A 25,338-nucleotide genomic window follows, 5' to 3' on the forward strand; every position below is an offset into this window, starting at 1 on the left:
GGTGTCAAGCGTGAGGCCCGGCAATTCGGATTTGGAAAAGCGAAAGTCTAACTGAATATTTTCCCTGAATTTTATACTAATTGAACTTGAAAAAGAAATTTAATTTGATTTTTTAAATAAACGATTTCACCGATTTACACGCGTTTTCCCTTGACCAAATTTTGACCGTATCACCCTTTATATCAAACACTGTTCTTTTTTGACTTTAGGTCTTTAATAAGACACATTTTACAGTTCAATGTAATGTTGAATATTTTTTCGGAATCTTTCGAACATATCTGTAATATTTGTAAAAAAAAAAACAACAAAAAAAACTTTGGTCGAAGCAGGGATCGAACACGACCCTTGGCATGCAAGTCGGACGTAGCAACCCCTGCTCCACGGTGCCAAACTAAATGTTTGTTTCTGTTAAATAAACTTTGTTTATTCGGTTCGTGGGCGCCGCAAGCTATGCTATATAAATATAACTTATATGGATATTTATCTATTGATGACCATAACAGGTACATAGCTCAGTGGTTAGAGTGTTGGCTTACAAAGTGCATGGTCCGCGGTTCGATTCTCCGTCCAGGCGAAGGGTAAAAAAATTTTAAAAATTTATAAAATCGTATAATTTCTTCTACATTGTTGGTATTACAGGAAAGGTGTTAAGAACTAAAAAAAAAGAAAGATGTGAGGGAAAATGCAATTAGCAAGAAAACAATGTTTTTTTTTTTTGAGTTTGTCCTTATGAAATTGTTTTTACATCCTGGAAAAGAATAAACGTTTATCACAAAAAGTATATACTTTTCTTCCAAATACACTTCCTTACTGCGAAAAGCAAATGAGAAACGAACTTTGTTTGTCTAAAATTTCTTTTGGGAGGAAAGAATTATTTTTTTGCGTGTACAAAATGCATTTTTCTGACATAAAGTTTTTTCCTTGTCCAAAAGTTGATAAACTTTGTTTTACTAAGGTCAACTTGGCTTTAATACTTCTGAAAAAAATCTTCAAAATTAATGGAGTCGTTTGTTGACTTTTAGCATCTTGACAAAAATTCGTTAAAAATTCCCAGTTTTAATTGGACATTAAAAAAATACTTGAATAGAAAATTTATTGATTTCATTAGCAAAATTCAATTATTTTTTTAACTGATTCAATTAAAAATTTAATTGATGTTGATTGCAAAACACAATTAATTTTTTTTATTAAAAACGTAACTATTTTTAATTACTTTCTTAACAGTTTTTTTTAGTTTGATTAAAAAATGAATTGTTTAAAAAAAATTTAATTAAAAATTAAAAAAAAAATCCATCACTTTTTTTAATTGACTTAGACTTCCGAGTTAGATTAAAAGGTTAATTAAATTAATTGATAATTTTTTAATTAGAAAATTTAAAATTTTCAATCAATGACATAATTAACTTAATGTTTCTATCTTGATTAAAAAGTTAACTCCATCAATTAATTTATTAATTAAAACAATTGTTAACTTCAATCAACTTTTAATTGGAAATATTTCGGTGATATTTCATTCTGTGAAATTAATGATCAATGTCAATTTTAATTTTTCCTTTATTTTCTACAGAGGCAACTGACAGATCAAAGGTATTTGAAATTCAACAGAATTGGAAACCTTCATTTCTCAGTAATGATGAGTTCACACAGCTAATGTTAGAGTCTTTGAATGGTTTCATCATAGTTTTTGGCAGCCATGGTTCCATATTCTATACATCGGATAGTGTTACCACGCAATTGGGCTATTTACCGGTAAGTAGGTATTCCAATCACTTATCACATCTCTCGGCCAATGGAATTAACGATCATGGTCTTACCTCGTCTATGCTTTCACAGGGTGATCTACTCAATATGAGCATTTTCGATTTGGCCTATGAAATGGACCATGAGAATATCTTAAATGTATTTCTCAATCCGAAACCGGTCATTGCACCCATGCAAACTGATATTGGTAGCCGTAATCAGATAACATTTTTCCTGCATTTGAAAAGAGGCGGTGAAGAAGTGGGCTGTGGCCGTCATTCATTCGAATTAGTTAAATTTGTAGGTTATTTTAGTATGTATTACCTAAAATATACGAAAATTCGTTTAAAAATGTCCCCTTGAATAAGGGGACACTTTAATCCATGTGATTTGCACATTGCAGGAAATGATGCCAGCCTGGAGGTGACCCAACAGAATACTCAAACACCATTGCCACCTGCCCTGCAAAGGAATTCCATGAAATTGGACAACAAACTAATTTTCGTGGGAACTGGACGTTTACAAATGCCCCAATTGATTGGGGAGATAACTGTGATCGATCCCACTTGCTGTGAGTTTACATCGAAGCATAGCATGGAATGGAAGTTCTTGTTTCTCGATCAGAGGGCGCCGCCCATAATTGGTTATATGCCCTTTGAGGTTTTGGGAACCTCTGGCTATGACTATTACCATTTCGATGATCTGGATGATATTGTAGCCAGCCATGAGAAACGTAAGTTGTTTTCGGCCATGTGTGTGTGTGTTAGTGGAATTGATTCTATTTTCCTCATTTTCCTAATTTAAGTAATGCTCGTGGGCAAAGTTAAGACCGGCTTCTATCGTTTCCTTACAAAGGGTCAACAATGGATATGGCTTCAAACAGATTCCTACATATCATACAATCAGTTTAACAATAAACCAGAGTATGTGGTATGTACTCACAAGGTTATCAACTATTTGGAGGTGCTGAAACACAAGAAATTAGAAGGCCAAAAACCCACCAGCACTTGCATGAACCCATCGGGAATATCGAAATTATCATTGGCGGCCCAATGTGGGCCAAATGCAGATGCCACTATTACTACTACAACGGTAGAGTCGCCCGGTGATGGCCCGACCACAACGCCCCTTTTAGCCTCTAATAACGCTGTGATATGTACAACGCCAAACAATCTCCTGTCATCGAATAACAATGCCACTGCAATGTATAGCCAAACAAATTTGGTGGCTGATATTTTGCATAATGAAACATCTCCCAGTTTAGATTCCTCAACACTATGGACGAATCCCCCCACACCGACGGGAGCTGGCCAGAGTTGTCAATTGCAGGTTTTGAAATCCAATTCACGACCGGCATCCAGTTATGGCAACATCAGCTCTACAGGAGTTTCACCAAATGTGAAACGAAAACGTTATATGTATGGCAGCCGTGGTAATGAGTCCGATTCAACATCAATGTCTACAGAATCTGGCACTAGCCGCCAATCTCAGATGACTCATATGAGTACTGTGGGCTGTTACAGTGGGCAAAAGGTTATTTAATATGAAAAAAAATATATAAATTTGCATGCATATTCATTAATAGCATAATTAGAAATTTATCTTGGTCTAATCATTATATATAATCACTTGTCGACGACTATAGGGTGGCTAATATGTAATGCAACAAAGTAAAGCGAGCTTTTTTATACCCTCCATCATAGGATGGGGGTATATTAACTTTGTCATTCCGTTTGTAACACATCGAAATATTGCTCTAAGACCCCATAAAGTATATATATTCTGGGTCGTGGTGAAATTCTGAGTCGATCTAAGCATGTCCGTCCGTCCGTCTGTTGAAATCACGCTTCACTTCCGAACGAAACAAGCTATCAACTTGAAACTTGGCACAAGTAGTTGTTATCGATGTAGGTCGGATGGTATTGAAAATGGGCCATATCGGTCCACTTTTACGTATAGCCCCCATATAAAGGGACCCTCATATTTGGCTTGTGGAACCTCTAACAGAAGCATATTTCATCCGATCCGGCTGAAATTTGGTACATGGTGTTGGTATATGGTCTCTAACAACCATGCAAAAATTGGTTCACATCGGTCCATAATTATATATAGCCCCCATATAAACCGATCCCCAGATTTGGCTTGCGGAGCCTAGAAGAGAAGCAAATTCCATCCGATCCGGCTGAAATTCGGTACATGATGTTGGTATATGGTCTCTAACAACCATGCAAAAATTGGTCCACATCGGTCCATAATTATATATAGCCCCCATATAAACCGATCCCCAGTTTTGGCTTGCGGAGCCTCAAAGAGAAGAAAATTTTCTTTAACAAGCGTGCCAGAATTGGTCCATATCGGTCCATAATTATATATAGCCCCCATATAAACCGATCCCCAGATTTGGCTTGCGGAGCCTCAAAGAGAAGCAAATTTCATCTGATCCGGCTGAAATTTGGTACAAGGTGTTAGTATATGGTCTCTAACAACCATTCAAAAATTGGTCCACATCGGTCCATAATTATATATAGCCCCCATATAAACCGATCCCCAGATTTGGCTTGCGGAGCCTCAAAGAGAAGCAAATTTCATCTGATCCGGCTGAAATTTGGTACATGATGTTGGTATATGGTCTCTAACAACCGTGCAAAAATTGGTCCATATCGGTCCATATATATATATATATATATATATATATATATATATATATATATATATATATATATATATATATATATATATATATATATATATATATATATATATATATATATATATATATATATATATATATATATATATATATATATATATATATATATATATATATATATATATATATATATATATATATATATATATATATATATATATATATATATATATATATATATATATATATATATATAGCCCCCATATAAACCGATCCCCAGATATGGCTTGTGGAGCCTCTAAGAGAAGCATATTTCATGCGATCCGGCTGAAATTTGGTACATGGTGTTGGTATATGGTCTCTAACAATCATGCAAAAATTGGTCCACATCGGTCCATAAGTATATATAGCCCCCATATAAACCGATCCCCAGATTTGGCTTGCGGAGCCTCAAAGAGAAGCAAATTTCATCCGATCCGGCTGAAATTCGGTACATGATGTTGGTATTTGGTCTCTAACAACCATGCACAAATTGGTCCACATCGGTCCATAATTATATATAGCCCCCATATAAACCGATCCCCAGATTTGGCTTGCGGAGCCTCAAAGAGAAGAAAATTTTCTTTAACAAGCGTGCCAGAATTGGTCCATATCGGTCCATAATTATATATAGCCCCCATATAAAACGTTCTCCAGATTTGACCTCCGGAGCCTCTTGGAGGAGCAAAATTCATCCGATCCGGCTGAAATTTGGTACATGGTGTTGGTATATGGTCTCTAACAACCATGCAAAAATTGGTCCACATCGGTCCATACTTATATATAGCCCCCATATAAACCGATCCCCAGATTTGGCTTGCGGAGCCTAGAAGAGAAGCAAATTTCATCCGATCCGGCTGAAATTTGGTACATGATGTTGGTATATGGTCTCTAACAACCGTGCAAAAATTGGTCCATATGGGTCAATATATATATAGCCCCCATATAAACCGATCCCCAGATATGGCTTGTGGAGCCTCTAAGAGAAGCATATTTCATCCGATCCGGCTGAAATTTGGTACATGGTGTTGGTATATGGTCTCTAACAATCATGCAAAAATTGGTCCACATCGGCCCATAATTATATATAGCCCCCATATAAACCGATCTCCAGATTTGGCTTGCGGAGCCTCAAAGAGAAGAAAATTTTCTTTAACAAGCGTGCCAGAATTGGTCCATATCGGTCCATAATTATATATAGCCCCCATATAAAACGTTCTCCAGATTTGACCTCCGGAGCCTCTTGGAGGAGCAAAATTCATCCGATCCGGTTCAAATTAGGAACTGGTGTTAGTATATGGTCGCTAACAACCATACCAAAATTGATCCAATCACACAAAAATTGGTCCATATCGGTTCATAATCATGGTTGCCACTAGATCCAAAAATAGTCTACCAACATTTTATTTCTATAGAAAATTTTGTCAAAATTTTATTTCTATAGAAAATTTTGTCAAAATTTTATTTCTAGAGAAAATTTTGTTAAAATTTTATTCGTTTCATAATAAAATTTTCATCATTGTCAAAATTTTATTTCTATAGAAAATTTTGTTCAAATTTTATTCGGTTCATAATCATGGTTGCCACTCGAGCCAAAAATAATCTACCAAGATTTTATTTCTATAGAAAATTTTGTCAAAAGTTTATTTCTATAGAAAATTTTGTGAAAATTTTATTTCTATAGAAAATTTTGTTAAAATTTTATTTCTGTAGAAAATTTTGTCACTTTGTCAAACTGAATTATATACGTATTGGATCGATCTTTTTTGATTTAATATATACCACGTATGGACTTACATAAAATTTTGAGGATGGTGTTAGGAGGTTTTAAGATACCGTGCCATCGGCAAGCGTTACCGCAACTTAAGTAATTCGATTGTGGATGGCAGTGTTTAGAAGAAGTTTCTACGCAATCCATGATGGAGGGTACATAAGCTTCGGCCTGGCCGAACTTACGGCCGTATATACTTGTTTTTTTCCTTTATTTGTCTTTCACTACCTTTATTTGCAACAGCTAAATTTCTTGCTAAAATATCAGAACTAGTATCCACTTTTGTTTTGACACATTTTAAAAATGTTGATTCAGTTTTCGTCACTTTGAGATGTACTATATATGTAATAGTACCTAATATTAAAAAAACTATCTAATGAACAGAACAATTGCCAAATTTCCCACTAAATGATAAACTCTTTAATATTAATATTCATTAACATTGTTATTTTTAATAATTGTTAATCAAATGTTTAGGTTTTGTTCAATACGGTTTTTGTGGGGGCGCAAAGCAAATTGGATTGGGAAGCTCTGGTCTACACTGTGGTGAATGGTATAATATAGTCTATCCCGCCAAATTTTAGACTTACTTTTTTTCGATTATTTTATGTACCATTTCCTTGTGAACTGCATTGTTTATTCGTAATATTTATTTTAATTTCATTAATCCTCATATCTTTCCTTTCCACACAGATTCGACAAAGACATTCATCTGGTTTAGAACATGGAAATTTCTCTGGAGGCCAACATCATCAACAACAGCCAACTTCATCCACACAATTGCATCGTCAACAGCAACAACATCATCACAACCCCAATATCCATACGCAACATCAGCAAGATATTGACCAGCAGTTGACATTACCTCAAACTCAGGGTCCGAAAATATTCCAATCTTTGCCGCAGCATGCTATGGTACCTGGAACGCCAATAACCGCCAGCGGATCATGTCAGTTCAGCCAACCTACCTTCCCCATACGAAGTCCACAAATTGTGGCACCATCCTTTATAGAATCACCACAATATCTAACCGCTATACCAGTGCAACCAGTGATAGCGCCATTTCAAGTTGCTCCAGTTATATCACCACTGCCGGTAAGCCTTTGTACACCAACCGTTAATAATGTAGAAATACCTTCAGGATCTCTGAACACTTCCTCTTGCCTCTTAAAGCATCACCATCAGCACGATATGTTGGCAAGTCCAGTCGTAATGTCTTCCAATCCAAATCAATTGCAAGAGCAATTGCAACGTAAGCATGATGAATTGCAGAAGTTGATAATGCAACAGCAGGAGGAATTACGTATTGTATCGGAACAATTATTGCTGGCCCGTTATACACTGTTGCAGCCTGTGATGCCCGTGAATTATGGTCATGGCCATGGCCAGGAAGGTCGGACTATGGGTGCCAGCAATGCAAGAAACTTCAACCTAAATAGCAATGCAGTACAACAACAATTCAACCAGTATGGATTTGCCATGAATGCCACCGAAATGAATACTCAACAGGTTATGCTGCAGCATCAACATAGTTTGCAACAACAGCAAATTCAAAATAACCAGGTGCGACAACACTGCAGTCATCAGCAGCATCCAACAAATGTCCACAACACGAATTCGAGCAGTAGTCAAACGCAGCAGCAACAACAATCCACCTCTATGATGCCAACGCAGCAGCAAACACAAAACTCTTCCATGTATCTCAATCGTAATGTTCCGGATTTGGAACACTTCGCCCAGGAAGAGTTCGATGCATTCCTTAACTTATCACCTCTGCAGAATGTCGCAGGAAATTCCGACCCTGTCCTCAATCAAATTACAAATTCCAGTACTGTAATAAATACTTCCAATCCCAACATACAAACAAATCCACCCGCCGACATTAGTAACGCCACACCTAGTTCCAGTGGAGATATTCATCTGATGGAAACATCAACCTATAAAGCCAATGCCAATAATCCACCCGCTACGGGAAGTGAGGACTCGATATTTTCCTACATACAAATGGCAGCGGAATCTAGTCAAAACATCACCTTCAATATGACCCTTAATGATGGTGGTATAACAGCCGATGCCAACAATGATGACTCCAAACTAATCTCCACAACGACCAATGCTGGAAACAGTCAAAGTGTTCCCACAGATCAAGATCAGCAAATATCACTTCCCTCGACATCGAAAACTCAGGCAACACACTCACTTACACCTCAACGACAGTCCCATAGATCTCCACTCTTTGGCTCATGTCCATCTCCCACCCAGAGTTCATCAAATAATGTACAAATGTCAAATGCAATTGCAACGAATTCTGCAGCAAGTGTGGTGAGCAATCACACCAACAATAATTCAAATTCAAATGTTTTGGCTTCTAGCCTCGATCGTATGCTACCATATCAAATAGATGCAGAACGATTACAAGATCTATTCGATTCAAGTGCAAATGGACAAAACTGATAATTAATTAAACAACAGAAAAAAATTGAAAATGTTCAAGATTCCAGAACAAAATATATATTTGGATTCAAATATGAATTTATTTGATCCAAATAATTTTTAATTGAAATAGCTTCAATTGATCCAATTATAAATTTAATTGATTAAATTATGTGATTGATGTTAGTTTTGATAAAAAAAAACAACAAAAACAAAATTAATTGTATAAATTAATTTTTTCAATTGAATATTATTGTAAATTAAATTAAGATTTTACTTTAAAACAAATCTTTTTTTTTTTGTTACACAGAAAAAATAATTTTGTTTTCAACCACGATATTAATTGATCCAATTAATATTTAATATTGTACAAGATTCTTCAATCACGAAAATAATATAATCAATCATCAAAATTAATTTGTATTAAAGAGTTTCGATTTTATTAAAGAATTTATTACGTCAATTATATTTTTAATTGAATGCTTTTTCAATTCTACTAAAATTTTAATTGATTTTATTTGTTTTCTGTGTTCGATAAACATATGTTCTCCAAACATATTTTAGTAGCTACAACCAGGAAATTAATTGTCCCTACTTAAAATCAAATGTTGACTATTGACCACGGTTGTCACTCGTGCCAAAATTAATCTACCAAACTTTGAAGAAATTTTTTACCAAAAATCTACCAAAATTAAAAAAAAAATCAAAGTTTTATTTCTATGGAAAATTTTGTGAAAATTTTATTTCTATAGAAATTTTTTGTCACAATTTTATTTCTATAGAATTTTTTTTTCAACATTTTATTATAATAAAGATTTTTGTCAAAATTTTATTTCTATAGAAAATTTTGTGAAAATTTTATTTATATTGAAAATTTTGGCAAAATTTTATTTATATAGAAAATTTTGTCAAAATTTTATTTCTATAGAAAATTTTGTCAAAATTTTATTTATATAGAAAATTTTGTCAAAATTTTATTTCTATAGAAAATTTTGTCAAAATTTTATTTCCATAGAAAATTTTGTCAAAATTTTATTTCTATAGAAAATTTTGTCAAAATTTTATTTCTATAGAAAATGTTGTCAACATTTTTTTCTATAGAAATTTTTTGTCACAATTTTATTTCTATAGAATTTTTGTTTCAACATTTTATTATAATAAAAACATTTGTCAAAATTTTATTTCTTAAGAAACTTTTATCAAAATTTTACTTCTATAAAAATGTTGTCAACATTTTATTTCGATGGAAAATTTTGTCAACATTTTATTTCTATAGAAAATTTTGTGAAAATTTTATTTCTATAGAAAATTTTGTGAAAATTTTATTTCTATAGAAAATTTTGTCAAAATTTTATTTCTATAGAAAATTTTGTGAAAATTTTATTTCTATAGAAAATTTTTTCAAAATTTTATTTCTATAGAAAATTTTGTCAAAATTTTATTTCTATAGAAATTTTTTTTGAAACTTTATTTCTGTAGAAAATATTGCGAAAATTTTTTATTTTATGAAAATGTTGCTCAAAATCGTATTTCTATAGAAAATTGATGTACCTCTCATTTGGAGAGATATATTTTGGAAAATCTACCAAAACATAGAAATTTTACCAATATACCAAACAGTAAAAATCTACCAATGTTGGTAGAATTCTGCCAACTGTGGCAACCGTACTATTGACCCAATATTAGCCAAGCTTCCATCAATTCAATTCAATTTTTGTTTTGTATGTGGTCGATGGTGGAGGGTGTCAGAGATCACAAAACTGTGTGCATGTCGTAGCGAATATGAGTACTGATATGCATGCTGCTTATATAAAGCATAGATTATAGATTGCATAGATGATCCGTTTCTCCCGCGAAAAAAATGTGTCAGCTCCAAAGATTAATTTGTTGACATTTAGTTTTGATTATTTTCGTAGAATCAGTTCCAAGAAGTAACTGTGTCTTTCGTAAAAAGCAAATGATTCGGCCCGGATAAACTTTCTTCACTTGTTCGTACAATTCAAAAAAGTTAATTGAACTAAAAAACGGGAAAATTATACACAAATGAATGTATTTTGATCGGCTAAATTCTAAAAAAAATGTTTAAAAATTTGAGATATCCCGGTTTTTTTTTTTAATTTTTCGCTCTTTTTTCAATAAACAAATTATATCTCAAGTTAGAAATGTTCGATTATATCGTTGTTGGTACTTAAATGAAAGGTATTAAGATGACGAATAATAGCTTATAATTGGATCTGTGATAAGTTAAGTGGTTCAAAAAATATCGATGCGAAAAGCCAAATTTTCAAAAAAAATCGTATTTTACATGGACCTTTTCCGCCAGAAAATTTTAAAAATTTTTTTCGAATTCAGCAGATCAAAATACATAAGAAAAGTTGCCTCCTATCAAGTGTACATGAATTTTTTGTTTTGTAAACTAGTGTAATTAATCACAAGCTTTTTTCCAGTGTAACAATATAATGTGCAATTGATACGTAAATTTTAAAGATCAAATTTTATATTAATTCGCTTTAATATATATAAACAAATAGTTAAAAATAAAATGAAAATTAAATTATATTTCGGTTTGGATGTATCATACGTTTATGAATGATATAACTACACAGAAAAAAATCTCAACAAAATTTTTTCAATTAAATATTTTTTTTTTTTATTGAATTTGGAAATATTATATATTGAATTAAGAATTTAATTGATTCAATTGATTGTAGTAATCCCCGCTTAATTACCTTCCTGAACATTTTCTAACTTTTCGGTACTTTTCCGAGTGAGACATTTATTCATGCTCGCTTAATTACCCTTAAGGGGTAAATATACATATAAGTTTAAATACCTTGAATGAGCAAATAAACGAGCTTGTATATTTATATTAAATGAGTAATTATTCCATGCTTTAAACAAAAAGTCATAAAACAAACATTTACTAATAATAATTTATACACTTAAAAAATGAGAACCTACCAGGAAGAAAAATTTTGATTAATTTTATTTTTAGAAAATTGTTTTTAGAAAAATTTAACTAAACGGTATTACAAGCGCTGACATCACGCCGATATCACAAATAGAAGTAAATATTTTTCGACTAATTCAAGAAAAGTTATCTTTTTTTTTCACTTGTTAAAGAAAATTTTGTAGTTTGAAGGAAAAAATTGGAGTTCAAAATTGCAAGAATGTCTTTAGTACCATGCGAAGTTCAAGATGGGCGCATTTGTAGTAAAGTTTACAATTTTAAAGAAAAAACTATTTTGTGAGAAATACGAATTTAGTAAATCTTTTTTAGTTCATTTAACAAACGTTGGCAAAAAATTATTAGAGTAAAGGAAACGCTCTCCAAACATAATAACTCCAAGAACTACAATAAAGTTAAATTGGTTTAGTGAAATAGAGGGTTCACTTTTTTTTGAGTGTATCAAATAACAAAACCAATCAATTCAATAATAAATATGAAGCAACATTGGGGAAGCTTAAAATTATTTGTTCTTAGCTAAAGTAATCTTTATTTTTAGTTAAGCTCATGTTGAGATATTGTTTTTTTTTTAACTTTTAATTTCTTGTTCGTCACATTGGTTTGCCAAAAGCATAACATCAAGTGCTACCAACAGTGTTGCCAATATTTTTCTAGCTCTTGTCCCCAAATCATGAAGTTTTCGTCCCAAAAACTTCCAAATTTAAATTAAAATAAATAATCTACAATAAATGTTTGACAACATTTTATGAAAAGAAAATTCAGCAACATTTTTGATTATTGATATTTAAATGTATAGACTCGAATAATAAAAAGAACAATTGGGCCCAAGTTTTATGATTAAAAGCACCAATACAAGTTTCAAATTTTTTTTAATGAATTTAAAGGGTGATACGTTCAAAATTTGGTCAAGGGAAAACGCGTGTAAATCGGTGAAATCGTTTATTTAAAAAATCAAATTAAATTTCTTTTTCAAGTTCAATTAGTAAAAAATTCAGGAAAAATATTCAGTTAGGCTTTCGCTTTTCCAAATCCGAATTTCCGGGCCTCACGCTTGACACCTGCCATCAGATTTTGTACAGCCATCTTGTCCACCTTCTTCGCCGCAGAAAGCCAGTTTGCCTTGAACTGCTGCTCGTCCTTAGCAGTTTTTTTGGTCTTCTTTAGGTTCCGCTTGACAATACCCCAGTATTTCTCAATTGGGCGGAGCTCCGGCGTGTTGGGAGGGTTCTTGTCTTTGGGAACCACCTACACGTTGTTGGCGGCGTACCACTCCATGGCCTTTTTACCGTAATGGCAAGATGCCAAATCCGGCCAAAACAGTACGGAACAACCGTGTTTCTTCAGGAAAGGCAGCAGACGTTTATTCAAACACTCTTTCACGTAAATTTCTTGGTTGACCGTCCCGGAAGCTATGAAAATGCTGCTTTTCAAGCCACAGGTACAGATGGCTTGCCAAACCAGATATTTCTTTGCGAACTTTGACAGTTTTATGTGCTTGAAAATATCTGCTACCTTTCCCCTTCCTTTTGCCGTATAAAACTCCTGTTCCGGAAGCTGCTTGTAGTCGGCTTTGACGTAGGTTTCGTCGTCCATTACCACGCAGTCAAACTTCGTCAGCATCGTCGTGTACAGCCTCCGGGATCGCGCTTTGGCCGTCGTATTTTGTTTATCATCGCGATTTGGAGTCACTACCTTCTTGTAAGTCGATAGTCCGGCTCGTTTTTTGGCTCGATGCACGGTTGCAGCTTATTTGCAGCATCTCGGAGCGAGAGGTTAGGGTTTCGCTTGAAACTACCAGCAACTCTCTTTGTCGTCCCAGCAGCTTCCGGTTTTCGATTTCCCCCCGATCCAGACTTCCTGGCTGTCGACAAACGTTCCCCAAACACTTTAATTACATTTGTAACGGTTGATTTGGCAACTTTTATCGATTTTGCCAGCTTTGCGTGCGAGTAGCTCGGATTTTCGCGATGCGCGAGCAAAATTTTGATACGCTGCTCTTCTTGCTTGGACGGCATTTTGACAACTGAAGAGTGAATTCCAAAATCAAAATAGGAGCAACATTCTACACACACACACCTTCAAAATGGGGGGTGTTCAGGTTTTTTAAATGCAAAATTGAAAGAAATACGTCAAGTTTATTTGACCGTATCACCCTTTAAAAAAATTAACCAAAAAATTAATTATTAAATAATAAAATTAATAATACTAGCATCAACAGTGTTGCTAGTATTTTTCTGACTCTTGTCCCCTATTTTTCTAACTTTCGTCTCTAAAAATCCCCAATTTAAATTAAAATTCTTCACAAAAATTCCCAATAAATGTTTGCAAGTTTATGTAAATATTAAGAAATAATGAGATCAGCTAACATTTCTTTTGCTAGTATGCCTTAATTTGAGAAAAATTCTGATTTTCAGCAAGTTAAAGACGTATTCTTGGGAAATCGGTTTTAAAAAATAGCAGACAAAGTTGTCAAAGTTAGCTTTTTTAGCAAACAATAACAATTTCCAGCAGACGTTTTGCTGTCATAGCAGATTTTTCTGTTGTTTCTACTAACAAATTTCTTTGGGTGTACGCGTAGTTAAACAAGGAATCATTTCCGCGATTGAAATATTTTCAATAAAAATTTAATTGGATCAATTAATTTGGTAAAGACATTTGTTTCTGTGCCAGACGTTCATGTACATAAATATCATTTAATTTATTAATTATAAATATAGGCATACATATAAACTTTATAATCTATAAAAAAAATCAGTCTAGTTTTCTATTTATAAGTAAAATATATATTTTGTGTATATTTTAGCTCTTAAGGCTAGAATAATCCAATGTAATGTCATAGCTCATTGTTTTTTTTTTTTTTGTTAAATTTTAATTCTTTAAATTTAAATGTTATTCTTAAGTTTGTATTATATTAAAGATTATGTATTTGCATAAGTTTATCCGTGTTTATTTGTTTGTATGTAATTGTAGTTAAATGTAATTCTCCGTGTGAACGAGTCCTTAAGCAAATCTGGTGATATCAAATATTTAGACAAAAGCATACTTGTACAATTTTATTGACCAACTCATATACAGAAATACATGAGAAACTTGTGATAAGTGTGTGAAAGAGAAAATATACAATGTGTTTTATTATTATTTATAATAATAGGTATTATAGAAGAACGGTATGTTTGGAAAATAATAATGGTAACAACAAATTTTATTATCCACCATAGCACTATAGGCGAAACCGAGATTTTAGCGGAATAAAATACTTCCCACCAAGTTAGCTTCACCAAATTTGGTGAGTTGATTTATAGTTAATAAAAAATTGATTTAGAAAAAATGGACAGGTCACGCCCCTTCCTAAAGTAATGGCTATAAATACTTTCAAGCTGGGTTCACGAAAATGTTTATACGTATTTCTAGGAAAAGACAAACTACGCGGACAACGCTTATTAACAACAAGTATATACGGCCATAAGTTCGTCCAGGCCGAAGCTTATGTACCCTCCACCATGGATTGCGTAGAAACATCTATTATAGACTGTCATCTTAACACCGTCTTCTAAATTGTAAGTTAGTCCAGACATGGTATATACACTGTTATAAAAATATGTTTTTCATATGTTCCCATATAAACAAAATGTGTTTCGGGGAGAATTTTTTAAACACAATATATTTAAGTGTAAAAATGTAATGTTCCTAAACTAGCATTAAATCTTTGGACAACATATGTTAATATGTTAGAATATATTATGTTTGGGACATGAATGTTTCATAAAAATAGTATATGTGAAAGTAAACATATATATATTTACAAATTTCGAGTAAACATATATATCTTGTGATATTTTATTCAGAGAGAGTGTATAGAGAAAGAAATAGAGATGGAAACAGTGAGGGTTGACGAATGATAAAAACATAACACAGCGAGAGAATCAAAAGAGAGCAATTTCTGTGAAACTGCTTGTATGTTATTTCGCAAAACTGTTTTATGTGTTGATTTGTTTTGGCTATGCGTGTGGCATGTTAATAAGGCTTCGCCAAAAATTTCATATGTTTAAGTCTAAATATTATTTAATTTGAATGAGTATGCGGAGTAAAGAGAATAAACATTCGGAACCAAAAGAATAGACATTTGAAAAAAAAGCATCATGTGTTTTTTGCCTTGAGAGCAGCATTTTATGTATGTGTGGACATGTGTTTTGTTTATCATTTTGGCATTATGGGCAATTTTTTTTTTTTTTTTTTTGGTTCGTCAAAAGAAATCGGAACGTAGGAGTAAGTCAAAATATTCAAACAAAGGTGATTTAATAAAAACAGTGGAAAATATATAAAAATTACAAAGGGATTTTCATAAAAAAATAACCAAAGGACACATTACTCTTTTTAGAGTTGGGACAGTAAAATGAAAAAAGGCGGAAACAGTGAAAAATTAAACAATAAAATCTATAAAAACAAAGTTTAGTTCCTCTTTATTAATAATAGTCCAAGAAGAGTTGACGGACACTGTCACTGTCGGTTCGATTCTCCGTTCAGGCGAAAGGTAAAATTTAATAAAATAATAAAATTGAATAATTTCTTCAACATTGTTTATATTACAGAAAAGGCGCTAAGAACTAAAAAATCTCGTGGATGTGATAAAGATGTGAGGGAATATGCAATTAGGCGGAAATATCTTTTTTTTTTTTTGAGCGCAATCTTCTTTGGAGAAAATCCTTCCAAACATATAATATTTTTGGGCTCAAAATGCTTTCAAACACACAATGTGTTCACAAATATCAAATATAATATTGTTTCGGCAATATCCAATAATATATGTGCTTCCTGCAAAATATGTTTGGAACATATGTTAGAGAAGCGATTTTTTGAGGGTGTATTAAACTAAAACAAGTAAGGAAAGTCTAAAGTCGTGCGGGGCCGACTATATTATACCCTGCACCACTTTGTAGATCTAAATTTTCGATACCATATCACATCCGTCCGTGTGTTGGGGGCTATATATAAAGGTTTGTCCCAAATACATACATTTAAATATCACTCGATCTGGACAGAATTTGATAGACTTCTACAAAATCTAGACACTCAAAATTCAAGTCGGCTAATGCACTAGGGTGGAAAACAATGTTAGTAAAATAATGCGCCACAGTGTGGCGCAGGGTATAAAAATATGGGAAACATTTAAATCCGAAGCAATTTTAAGGAAACTTCGCAAAAGTTTATTTGTGATTTATCGCTCGATATATATGTATTAGAAGTTTAGGAAAAGGAGTCATTTTTACAACTTTTCGACTAAGCAGTGGCGATTTGCCAAGGAAAATGTTGGTATTTTGACCATTTTTGTCGAAATCAGAAAAACATATATATGGTAGCTATATCTAAATCTGAACCGATTTCAATCAAATTTGGCACGCATGACCATACTACCAATTGTACTCCTAGTGCAAAATTTCAACCAAATTTGGCCAAAACTCTGGCTTCTGGGGCCATATAAGTCCATATCGGGCGAAAAATATATATGGAAGCTATATCTAAATCTGAACCGATTTCAATCAAATTTGGCATACATGACCATACTACCAATTGTACTCCTTGTGCAAAATTTCAAGCTAATCGGGATAAAACTCTGGCTTCTGGGTCCATATAAGTGCATATCGGGCGAAATATATATATGGGAGCTATATCTAAATCTGCACCGATTTCAATCAAATTTTGCACACTTGACTATACTACTAATTGTACTCCATGTGCAAAATTAATAAAAATTTTGTCAAATTTTCTATAGAAATAAAATTTGTACAAAATTTTCTATAGAAATAAAATTTTGACAACATTTTCTATAGAAATAAAAGTTTGACAACATTTTCTATAGAAATTAAATTTTGAATCGGTTAAGATTTAGATATACCTCCCATATATATATTTCGTCCGAGTTACACTTATATATATGGCCTCAAAAGACAGAGTTTTGTCCTGATTTGCTTCAAATTTTGCACAAGGAGTACATTTAATAGTATCGTTAATTTTGCAAAAGTTGGCTAAAATCGGTTCAGATTTGGATATAGCTCCCATATAAAGGGTGGTTAAATTGTAAGGGCCGATGTTGAATGTGAACCATACCTAAACGCCAAATTTTTTCCGAATTTTATTTGACATTTCTCTATTTCAGACTTACTCAATTTTTAACCATGGACATCGTGAATGGGCAGAATGGTTCCAAGAAATGGCAACAGGGTATGATCAATTTTCGAAGAAAATCATCTTCAGTGATGAGACACATTTTCACCTCAGTGGATTCGTCAATAAACAGAATTGCCGCATTTGAGCGAATGAGAATCCAAGAGTGATTGTCGAAAAACCAATGCACCCACAAAGAGTGATTGTTTGGTGCGGTTTATGGGCTGGCGGCATCATCGGGCCGTATTTTTTCCAAAATGAGGCCGTTCAGGCAATTACTGTGAATGGTGTTCCCTATCGTGAGATGATAACGAACTTTTTATGGCCCGAATTGGAAGATATGGATGTGGACGATATGTGGTTTCAGCAGGACGGTGCCACAAACAATGGCTCTTTGCGCAACAAATTCAATGGCCGTGTTATCTTACGTAATGGCGATGCCAATTGGCCGCCAAGATCATGTGATTTGACACCGTTGGACTTTATTCTTTGGGGTTATTTGAAAGAAAAGGTGTACGTCGATAAGCCAGCAACAATTCAAGAGCTAAAGGATGAGATAATTCGGCATATTAACGGCATAGAACCTCCATTATGCCTCAGCGTCATCGAATATTTGGACCATCGGATGAAGGTGTGCCACCGAGGTCGCGGCGCCCATTTGGCCGGTATTTGGTTCCATACATAATTGAGTAAATTGATATCATAATTAAATAAAATTCCAGATTTGCTTCAAATTTTGCACAAGGAGTACGATTAATATTATCGTTAAGTGTGCCAGATTTGGTTCAAATCTGTCCAGATTTAGATATAGCTAACATATATATCTTTCGTCCGATTTGCACAACAGACAGAGTTTTGTCCTGATTTGCTTCAAATTTTGCACAAGTAGTATGTTTAATAGTATCATTAAGTGTGCCAAATTTGGTTCTGATTTGATATCGGTTCAGATTTAGATATAGCTCCCATATATATCTTTCGCCCGATTTACACTCATATGACCACGTTATACTTCCATTTACGTGAAATTTTGAAGAGATAACAGAATTATTGTTCTAACTATGCATGTCAAATTTGGTCAAAATCGGTTCAGATTTAGCAGTCATATCCTATCACTGTAGTGCCAGACATCCCACAGAACGGTTGAGTTTTACATAGAGCTCTGACTTATGGAAACATCTTTATATTTCCCATATTTTTTACGAACATTGTGTTTCATCCCAGGGCGTTAGCCGATTTAAATTTTAATTCTAGAGATTTTATATAGTACAATTTTATAGAGTACAAAAAATTGTTACATGATGTTAGTGTATGCCCTCTAACAAACATTCAAAAATTGGTTGACATCGGCCCATAATTTTATATAGCCTCCTTATAAACTGATCCCCAGATTAGGTTCCGCTGAAACTTGGTAGGTGATTTCAATATATGCTTTCTAACAATCATGTAAAAAATTCATCCATATCGGTCCATTACTCGGTCCTCTATAACCATGCGAAAATTGGTCGACATCGATTCATAATTAGATATAGCCTCCATATACACCGATCCCCTAATTTTACTTCTGCAGCCTTATATAGGAACAAATTTCAACCGATTGAAATTTAGCCCTCTAATTACCATGCGAAAATTGGTTCATATTAGTTCTTAATTATTTATAGACTCCTTTATATAAACCGGTCAAGAACTAAAGTGGTTTATATAGGTTTTAAATCTGACAATGTTAAGAAGGATTAAGATACCCTGCCACCGGCAACTAATACCACAACCCAAGAAATTCGACTGTGTGTTGTTGATAGAACTTTGTACGCAATCCATGGTGGATGGTACATAAGATTCGGCATGGCCGAACTTTCCGCTCTGGACTTACTTACTATTTAGAGCTGTTACCCCAACCCATGTAATTAGATTGTGGATGACAGTCTTTAATTGAATTTCGGTGGAGGGTACATAAGATTCGGCCTGGCCGTAAAGGTCAGTGTTGCCAGTATTGGGGATTTTCCCCCAAATCATGGATGGGGACAACATTTTTGAGTTGGAGACTTGGGGATTTGGTAGGGAATTTCCATAAATTTGGGGATTTTTGTGGGGAATTTTCGAAATAGGGTCACTATAATAAATCAAGTTTTGAGTTATGGTTTATTTGAAATTGTTTACTTCTATGTTACATGCTTAAGAGAATCTTCAAAATAAAAACAAAAAATCTATTCCAAGATCGTCTTAACAATTTAGTTTGTTTCCTAAGAAATTTTTGTACTATTGTGAAATTATTTCGTAAGGACTTAGGTCGAAGTGTTGGCCCCTCATCTGCATACATCACTGATTTGTAAAATATATACCATGCATATAGAATAGCGTTCATATCTTGGCAACAACGTCTTTTGATCGATCACCCAATTTTATTTTTTGAGCAATTAGAAGACGATTTGAATAAGATACAAATTCGATGACTCTTTATACCAATAATTAATTCTGATGAGGGATTGTATCGGATAATATTTTGAGCACCCGTCTCCTGGTTTTGGGGTTTTGAAATCTTAATCTTATTGTAACTCGCAAACTGGTTTAACAAAAATTGCATATTGTTCCAATTTTTAAATTATGACGGATTTTTTATAGTAGAGCCTATTCCTTTACTTTGAAAAAAAAAGAAAAAATTGCTAAAAACTGCATTAGGGATTTTTGTAGGGAATTTTAATTTAAATTGGGGATTTTTGGGGATGAAACCGTCCTATTTTGGGGACAAGAACCCGAAAAATACTGGTAACACTGGTAAAGGTAATAAAAGAAATAGCGACACTAACCCTACAGCTGCCTTATAGAAGGTATCTTCCGATATGTGTGGAAAGAACAAATAATGGTTCTTATCGGGACGACCCAGCATCGCCATGGTCGTACACGCCCTTGTCTATGTGCATTTTGAACACAGCTGTAAAACTATTCGAACGGCTCATCAAACGAAGACTTGACGAGGCTATCAGGACTGTTGGGGTCTGCAAGACAATACGGATTTAGACCTGGGAAATCGACACCAGGTGCCCTTAAGTAAGTATCGGATGCAGTTCGGGCAACACAACACGGCAGCCACGCTACGAGACCTATAATTCTACTGGCGAAGTTAGATATTAAGAACGATTTCAACAGCCTAAGGTGGGCAGACGTAATATATACCCTGGAGACGATATTTCACATACCGAAATACTTATCAAAGATTTTAAAAGACAATTTTAATATATGCCACTATACAGGACCAAAAAAGAAGTAACCTCAGGTGATCAGTGCTCAATCCTTGGACCAGATCTCTGGAATTCGACATACGAAATATTGAAGATACCCATGCCAGTTGGTACATTCCTTGTTGGCTACACTGATGAAGTAGCCGCTGTGATAATGGCGAGAAATGCTGAAGAAACTCTATGGTAAGCGCGAAAGATATGTTACGCATGGCTTACAATTATCCATGCAAAAGAACGAACTACTACTACTAACGAGACGGCATCTGCCACTGGAAATATACATAGATTCACATAGACATAGACATAGACATAGATGGTACTAAGGCTGAACTCGGAACTCTATCCAAACAGATAGAGTACGCAACGGAGAAAGCTGCTACAATAACGTCGCGACTGAGCAGGCTGATGACAAACATAGTAGGCCCTCTTCCAAGCAGAAGAAGGATACTCATGGAGATGACCAACAGTATACTCCTCTATGGATGTGAGATCTGGGCGTCGACCCTACACAGACCGACTAGATAAAACAAGCTGCTTCCAGTACAGAGAACGGTAGCTCTGAGAATCACCTCAGCATATCGGGGGAAGCCGCATTAGTGATAGCAGAAACGATCGCAATAAAGCTCCAGGCAATTGAGCGGCAAAAGTTTTTTGAGGCTAAACAACAAGGCGCGACGGACTTGATCCGAAGGATAGATGGCAGTAGAGATGCCAGACGTGCTCTTTTTTACAAAATGTGCTCTTAAAACAAGATAGGCCAAAAGAGCACGCAAAAGTGCTCTATTTTTAGTTAAGTACTCTTTTTGTGCTCTTTGTATGCATCACAACAAATATTACTCCAACGCCTTTCAATAAATGGTAAAAGTAAACTGAATGTCAGTCACACTACTAGAATTTCCTGCGCCGTTATTTTCTAATTAAATAGTGTTTTACTTTATATATCAGAGTCGAAGAAGAGTACGCCGATGTTGCTTCTTCACTTTGTATTCTGTTCTAAATGTAAACAAACTTATTTCAATAACATTTTTCACAAAAGCACCAAACAAATGAAAAAGTTTGCTCTTGTTTTGTGTGTGCTCTTTTTATAAACTGAATGTGCTCTTTTTGCCACTTCAAAATCTGGCATCCCTACACAAAACCAGGAGAGCTGTGATCTGAACACTATCTACTGCTAAGGATAATGTCTTTTGTTGTTTAATATTACCCTAATCCCAGTGTTGCCAGTATTTTTCTGGCTCTTGTCCCCAAAGTGGGATTTGTCCCCAAAATTTAAATTAATTAAAATTCCCCACAAACATCCCAAATAAATTATTGACAAACAAATTAAGAAATAGGCTCTCCGTTTAAAAAATCAGTAATAATTTAATGTCAAAGTAGGTTGCGAGCTGTAATAAGACAACGATTTCGAAACAAAACACATGGAGAACGGTGGATGTCCCAAATGTTCCAAAATTTAAAATGGGAGTTCGGTCAGTTGATGTTAAGCGGATAAGAACAGATACTACACTTTGATCTTAGCCATAAGGCCGAGAAGCGATCGGTCACCAAGTATTTATGAACGAATTTACTTTTAACTACTCAAGTAATAAAAATTGGGTGGTAGATAAATATGAAGGGGGACCATCTTCATCATTTCTACATTTATGGGATACATTGTCCAAAACAGTAATAAACACTGATGAGAGGGCAACATTTAGGTGGTGGTGCAATGGTTACCAAGCCCGCCTTGCATACACAATGTCGTGGGTTCGATTCGTGCTTCGACCGAACATCAAAAAGTTTTTCAGCGGTGGATTATCCCACCTCAGTAATGCTGGTGACATTTCTGAGTGTTTCAAAGCTTCTATAAGTGGTTTCACTGCAATGTAGAACGCCGTTCGGACTCGGCTATAAAAAGGAGGTCTCTTGGCATTGAGCTTAACATAGAATCGGGCAGCACTCAGTGATAAGAGAGGAGTTCACCACTGTGGTATCACAATGGACTAAATAGTCTAAGTAAGTCTGCAATATCGGGTTGCCACTATATCTAACCTAATCCAAATGCTTCATTTTCACACTTTTCTTCTTCTTTTTAAATTATGTAGAAATAAACAGAATTTCATGTAATTCAAATTTAATATATCAGATTTAAATTTGAAATACTGAATCGATGTCGAAAAAATCCCCACAAAATTTCTGAAATTTATGGAAATTCTCCAACAAATCCCCAAGTCCCCAACTCAAAATTTTCATCCCAATCCACGAAAAATATCCCAAAATTTTTGAAAATCCCTAATACTGACAACACCGTTGATAAAGAGAACGAAAATTTCTCTTCTACAAAAACAGCAAATGCCAACCGTACAGATGTCGCACAATGCCTTCAGCTTTGGTATTACCGATGTTGCGGTCGTAGCGCTGTTTTGATAAATTGTTTATAAAGGCATCGGCAGTTATAATTTCAAATTGTCTGCCAAAAAATTTAATAGAATGAAAATATGTTTATAAAAGAACATTTATTATTACAAAATAGGTTCTAAATCCTATTTTCCATACGTGCCGTGCCAGTAGTTTCAAAATTTATGTAGGAAATTTTAAGGTTCAACACTAGAAAAATCCAGAATGACGGCTGATTTCGTTACTTCTCTCAAAATCACGACTCGCATTAACGCTTTTTGCTAATGATATTGTCATGTTCCGTACTACTTTTTTTAAGAATCCAGGATAAATGAACTAGAGGTGTGCACGTGACTCGAAATTGTCGTGACTCACGAAAATTTTCGTGACCCACGCGTGAGTCGTGAGTCACGCTGATGGCAAAGGAGTGAGTGTGCGTGATTAACAAAGCAAAATGTCGTGCGTGAGCGTGAGTCACGAAAATATTATCTTCGTGAGTGTGCGTCACGAAAATAATCCCGCTCACCAACATAAAACGCTTAAGAGTTAAATTCATTTACAATTTTAGTGACACCTGGGATGTTAAGAGTGTAATAACGCTCTCGATTTTAATAATGCTCATGTTTTCAGACACGTCGCTAAGGTAAATTACCCAAAAAATGTTCATGAGTCACGACATTTTTCGTGAGTCACGATATTTTTCGTGAGTTACGGTATTTTTCGTGAGTCACGACATTTTCGTGTGTGAGTACAAATTTTCTTTTCGTGAGTGTGCGTGAGTCCTACCAAACAATGTCGTGCGTGAGTGTGCGTGAGCGTGAGTAAACTGTTACTCACGTGCACACCTCTAACATGAACCCGGCGTTTTGGTACACTATGAATTCATATAATAATTGTTTTCAGGTGTCTAGGATGTAAAAAATAATAATAAATAGGGCTTGCATGTCATAACCCTGCCAACATTTTTTGAATTTGGGGACTCTTTTGAGAATCCCCACTACGTCGAAAACAATCATATACGACATCAAAAACTCGTCGGAAAAGCGCCGTCACTATTGAGAAGTTGTACCACGCCAAGTTACTACAAAAATGTTTCGCATGAGTGCAATTATTAGGTGCCTTTATAGATCAATTTAGAACGACGCCAATAAGGGACCCTCCAAACAATCAGAAAAAGTGCATTTTAAGATAGTTGTAAAAGAATCATTGTGGTCGAGTAAAACACGTTTGTTTAGATATTTATTAATTTGATTAAACATTTACAAATTCTTAAAAATATAACATTTATACCACTATCACATTACATTTAACATAATTTTTGGCATTAATGATGATGTTGAGTTACAAGTAGCGAGTTACATGTTGCTGCGTCTATCAACCAGTGTTTTTATTCCATGGAGGCAGCGTGTCTGTAAAATATCTGAAAAACAATCACTTTATTCCATTTGGAAAATCACCAAATTGTTCACCAATATACCTTTCACAATTTTAAGCGTATAATCTATGTTTTCAGAACTTTATTTTCGTTTTTATTTAATTAAAATATAACAAGCTGGTTGCGCTTGGCGTTTCACAAAAAAAATGGCTTTTTTAACAGTAGGGATGGCAAATTACTTGCATGTACTTTTTGATGTACCTTTTCATGATGGTTGAAGTGACATTTATGAGTCTGTGGTAACGATGAGGTTGAAATGGAACTTTGAAATGCTGGCAGGGTACACATTACCGAAAGTCATAAAAATTAGAGGTGTGCGCGTGAGGGATTTTTCACGCACGCTCACGCACGCTCACAAATTCAAAATGTCATTCACGCACGATCACGCACGCTTTTTTTAGAATTGCTCACGCACGATCACGCACGCCCGTTTTTGAATTGCTCACACTCACGCACGCTCACGAATGAATTCGTAATATTCACGCACGATCACGCACGCCCGTTTTTGAATTGCTCACTCTCACGCACGCT

The 25,338-nt window shown here is 34.4% G+C and overlaps 1 protein-coding gene, 1 long non-coding RNA gene and 1 pseudogene across 6 annotated transcripts in view; 1 reads left to right on the forward strand and 2 right to left on the reverse strand.

Moving 5' to 3' along the window:
* Window positions 1-9,050, forward strand: part of Clk (circadian locomoter output cycles kaput protein Clock) — a 128,177-nt gene extending 119,127 nt beyond the window's left edge. For 2 of the 5 annotated variants that reach the window (XM_075305130.1, XM_075305131.1), the window contains 5 exons: window positions 1,568-1,749; window positions 1,834-2,053; window positions 2,144-2,473; window positions 2,546-3,273; window positions 6,894-9,050. In XM_075305130.1, the coding sequence (XP_075161245.1) occupies window positions 1,568-1,749; window positions 1,834-2,053; window positions 2,144-2,473; window positions 2,546-3,273; window positions 6,894-8,654 (3,221 nt within the window). In that variant the 3' untranslated portion in view covers window positions 8,655-9,050. Of the gene's footprint in view, window positions 1-1,567; window positions 1,754-1,833; window positions 2,054-2,143; window positions 2,474-2,545; window positions 3,274-6,893 lie in introns of those variants that run through there. The other 3 variants (XM_075305132.1, XM_075305133.1, XM_075305134.1) reach the window with 3 other exon arrangements.
* Window positions 9,051-22,358: 13,308 nt separating this feature from the next.
* Window positions 22,359-22,534, reverse strand: LOC142237317 (U2 spliceosomal RNA; annotated as a pseudogene).
* Window positions 22,535-24,594: 2,060 nt separating this feature from the next.
* Window positions 24,595-25,025, reverse strand: LOC142236885 (uncharacterized). Its single transcript, XR_012722246.1, has 2 exons — window positions 24,850-25,025; window positions 24,595-24,792 (listed from the first exon to the last, which is right to left on the reverse strand). It is a non-coding gene; the product is annotated as an uncharacterized LOC142236885 (long non-coding RNA).
* Between the last annotated feature and the right edge of the window lie 313 nt (window positions 25,026-25,338).

The sequence above is a fragment of the Haematobia irritans genome, chromosome 4 (assembly GCF_050003625.1).
Source record: "Haematobia irritans isolate KBUSLIRL chromosome 4, ASM5000362v1, whole genome shotgun sequence".
NCBI lineage: Eukaryota > Metazoa > Arthropoda > Insecta > Diptera > Muscidae > Haematobia > Haematobia irritans.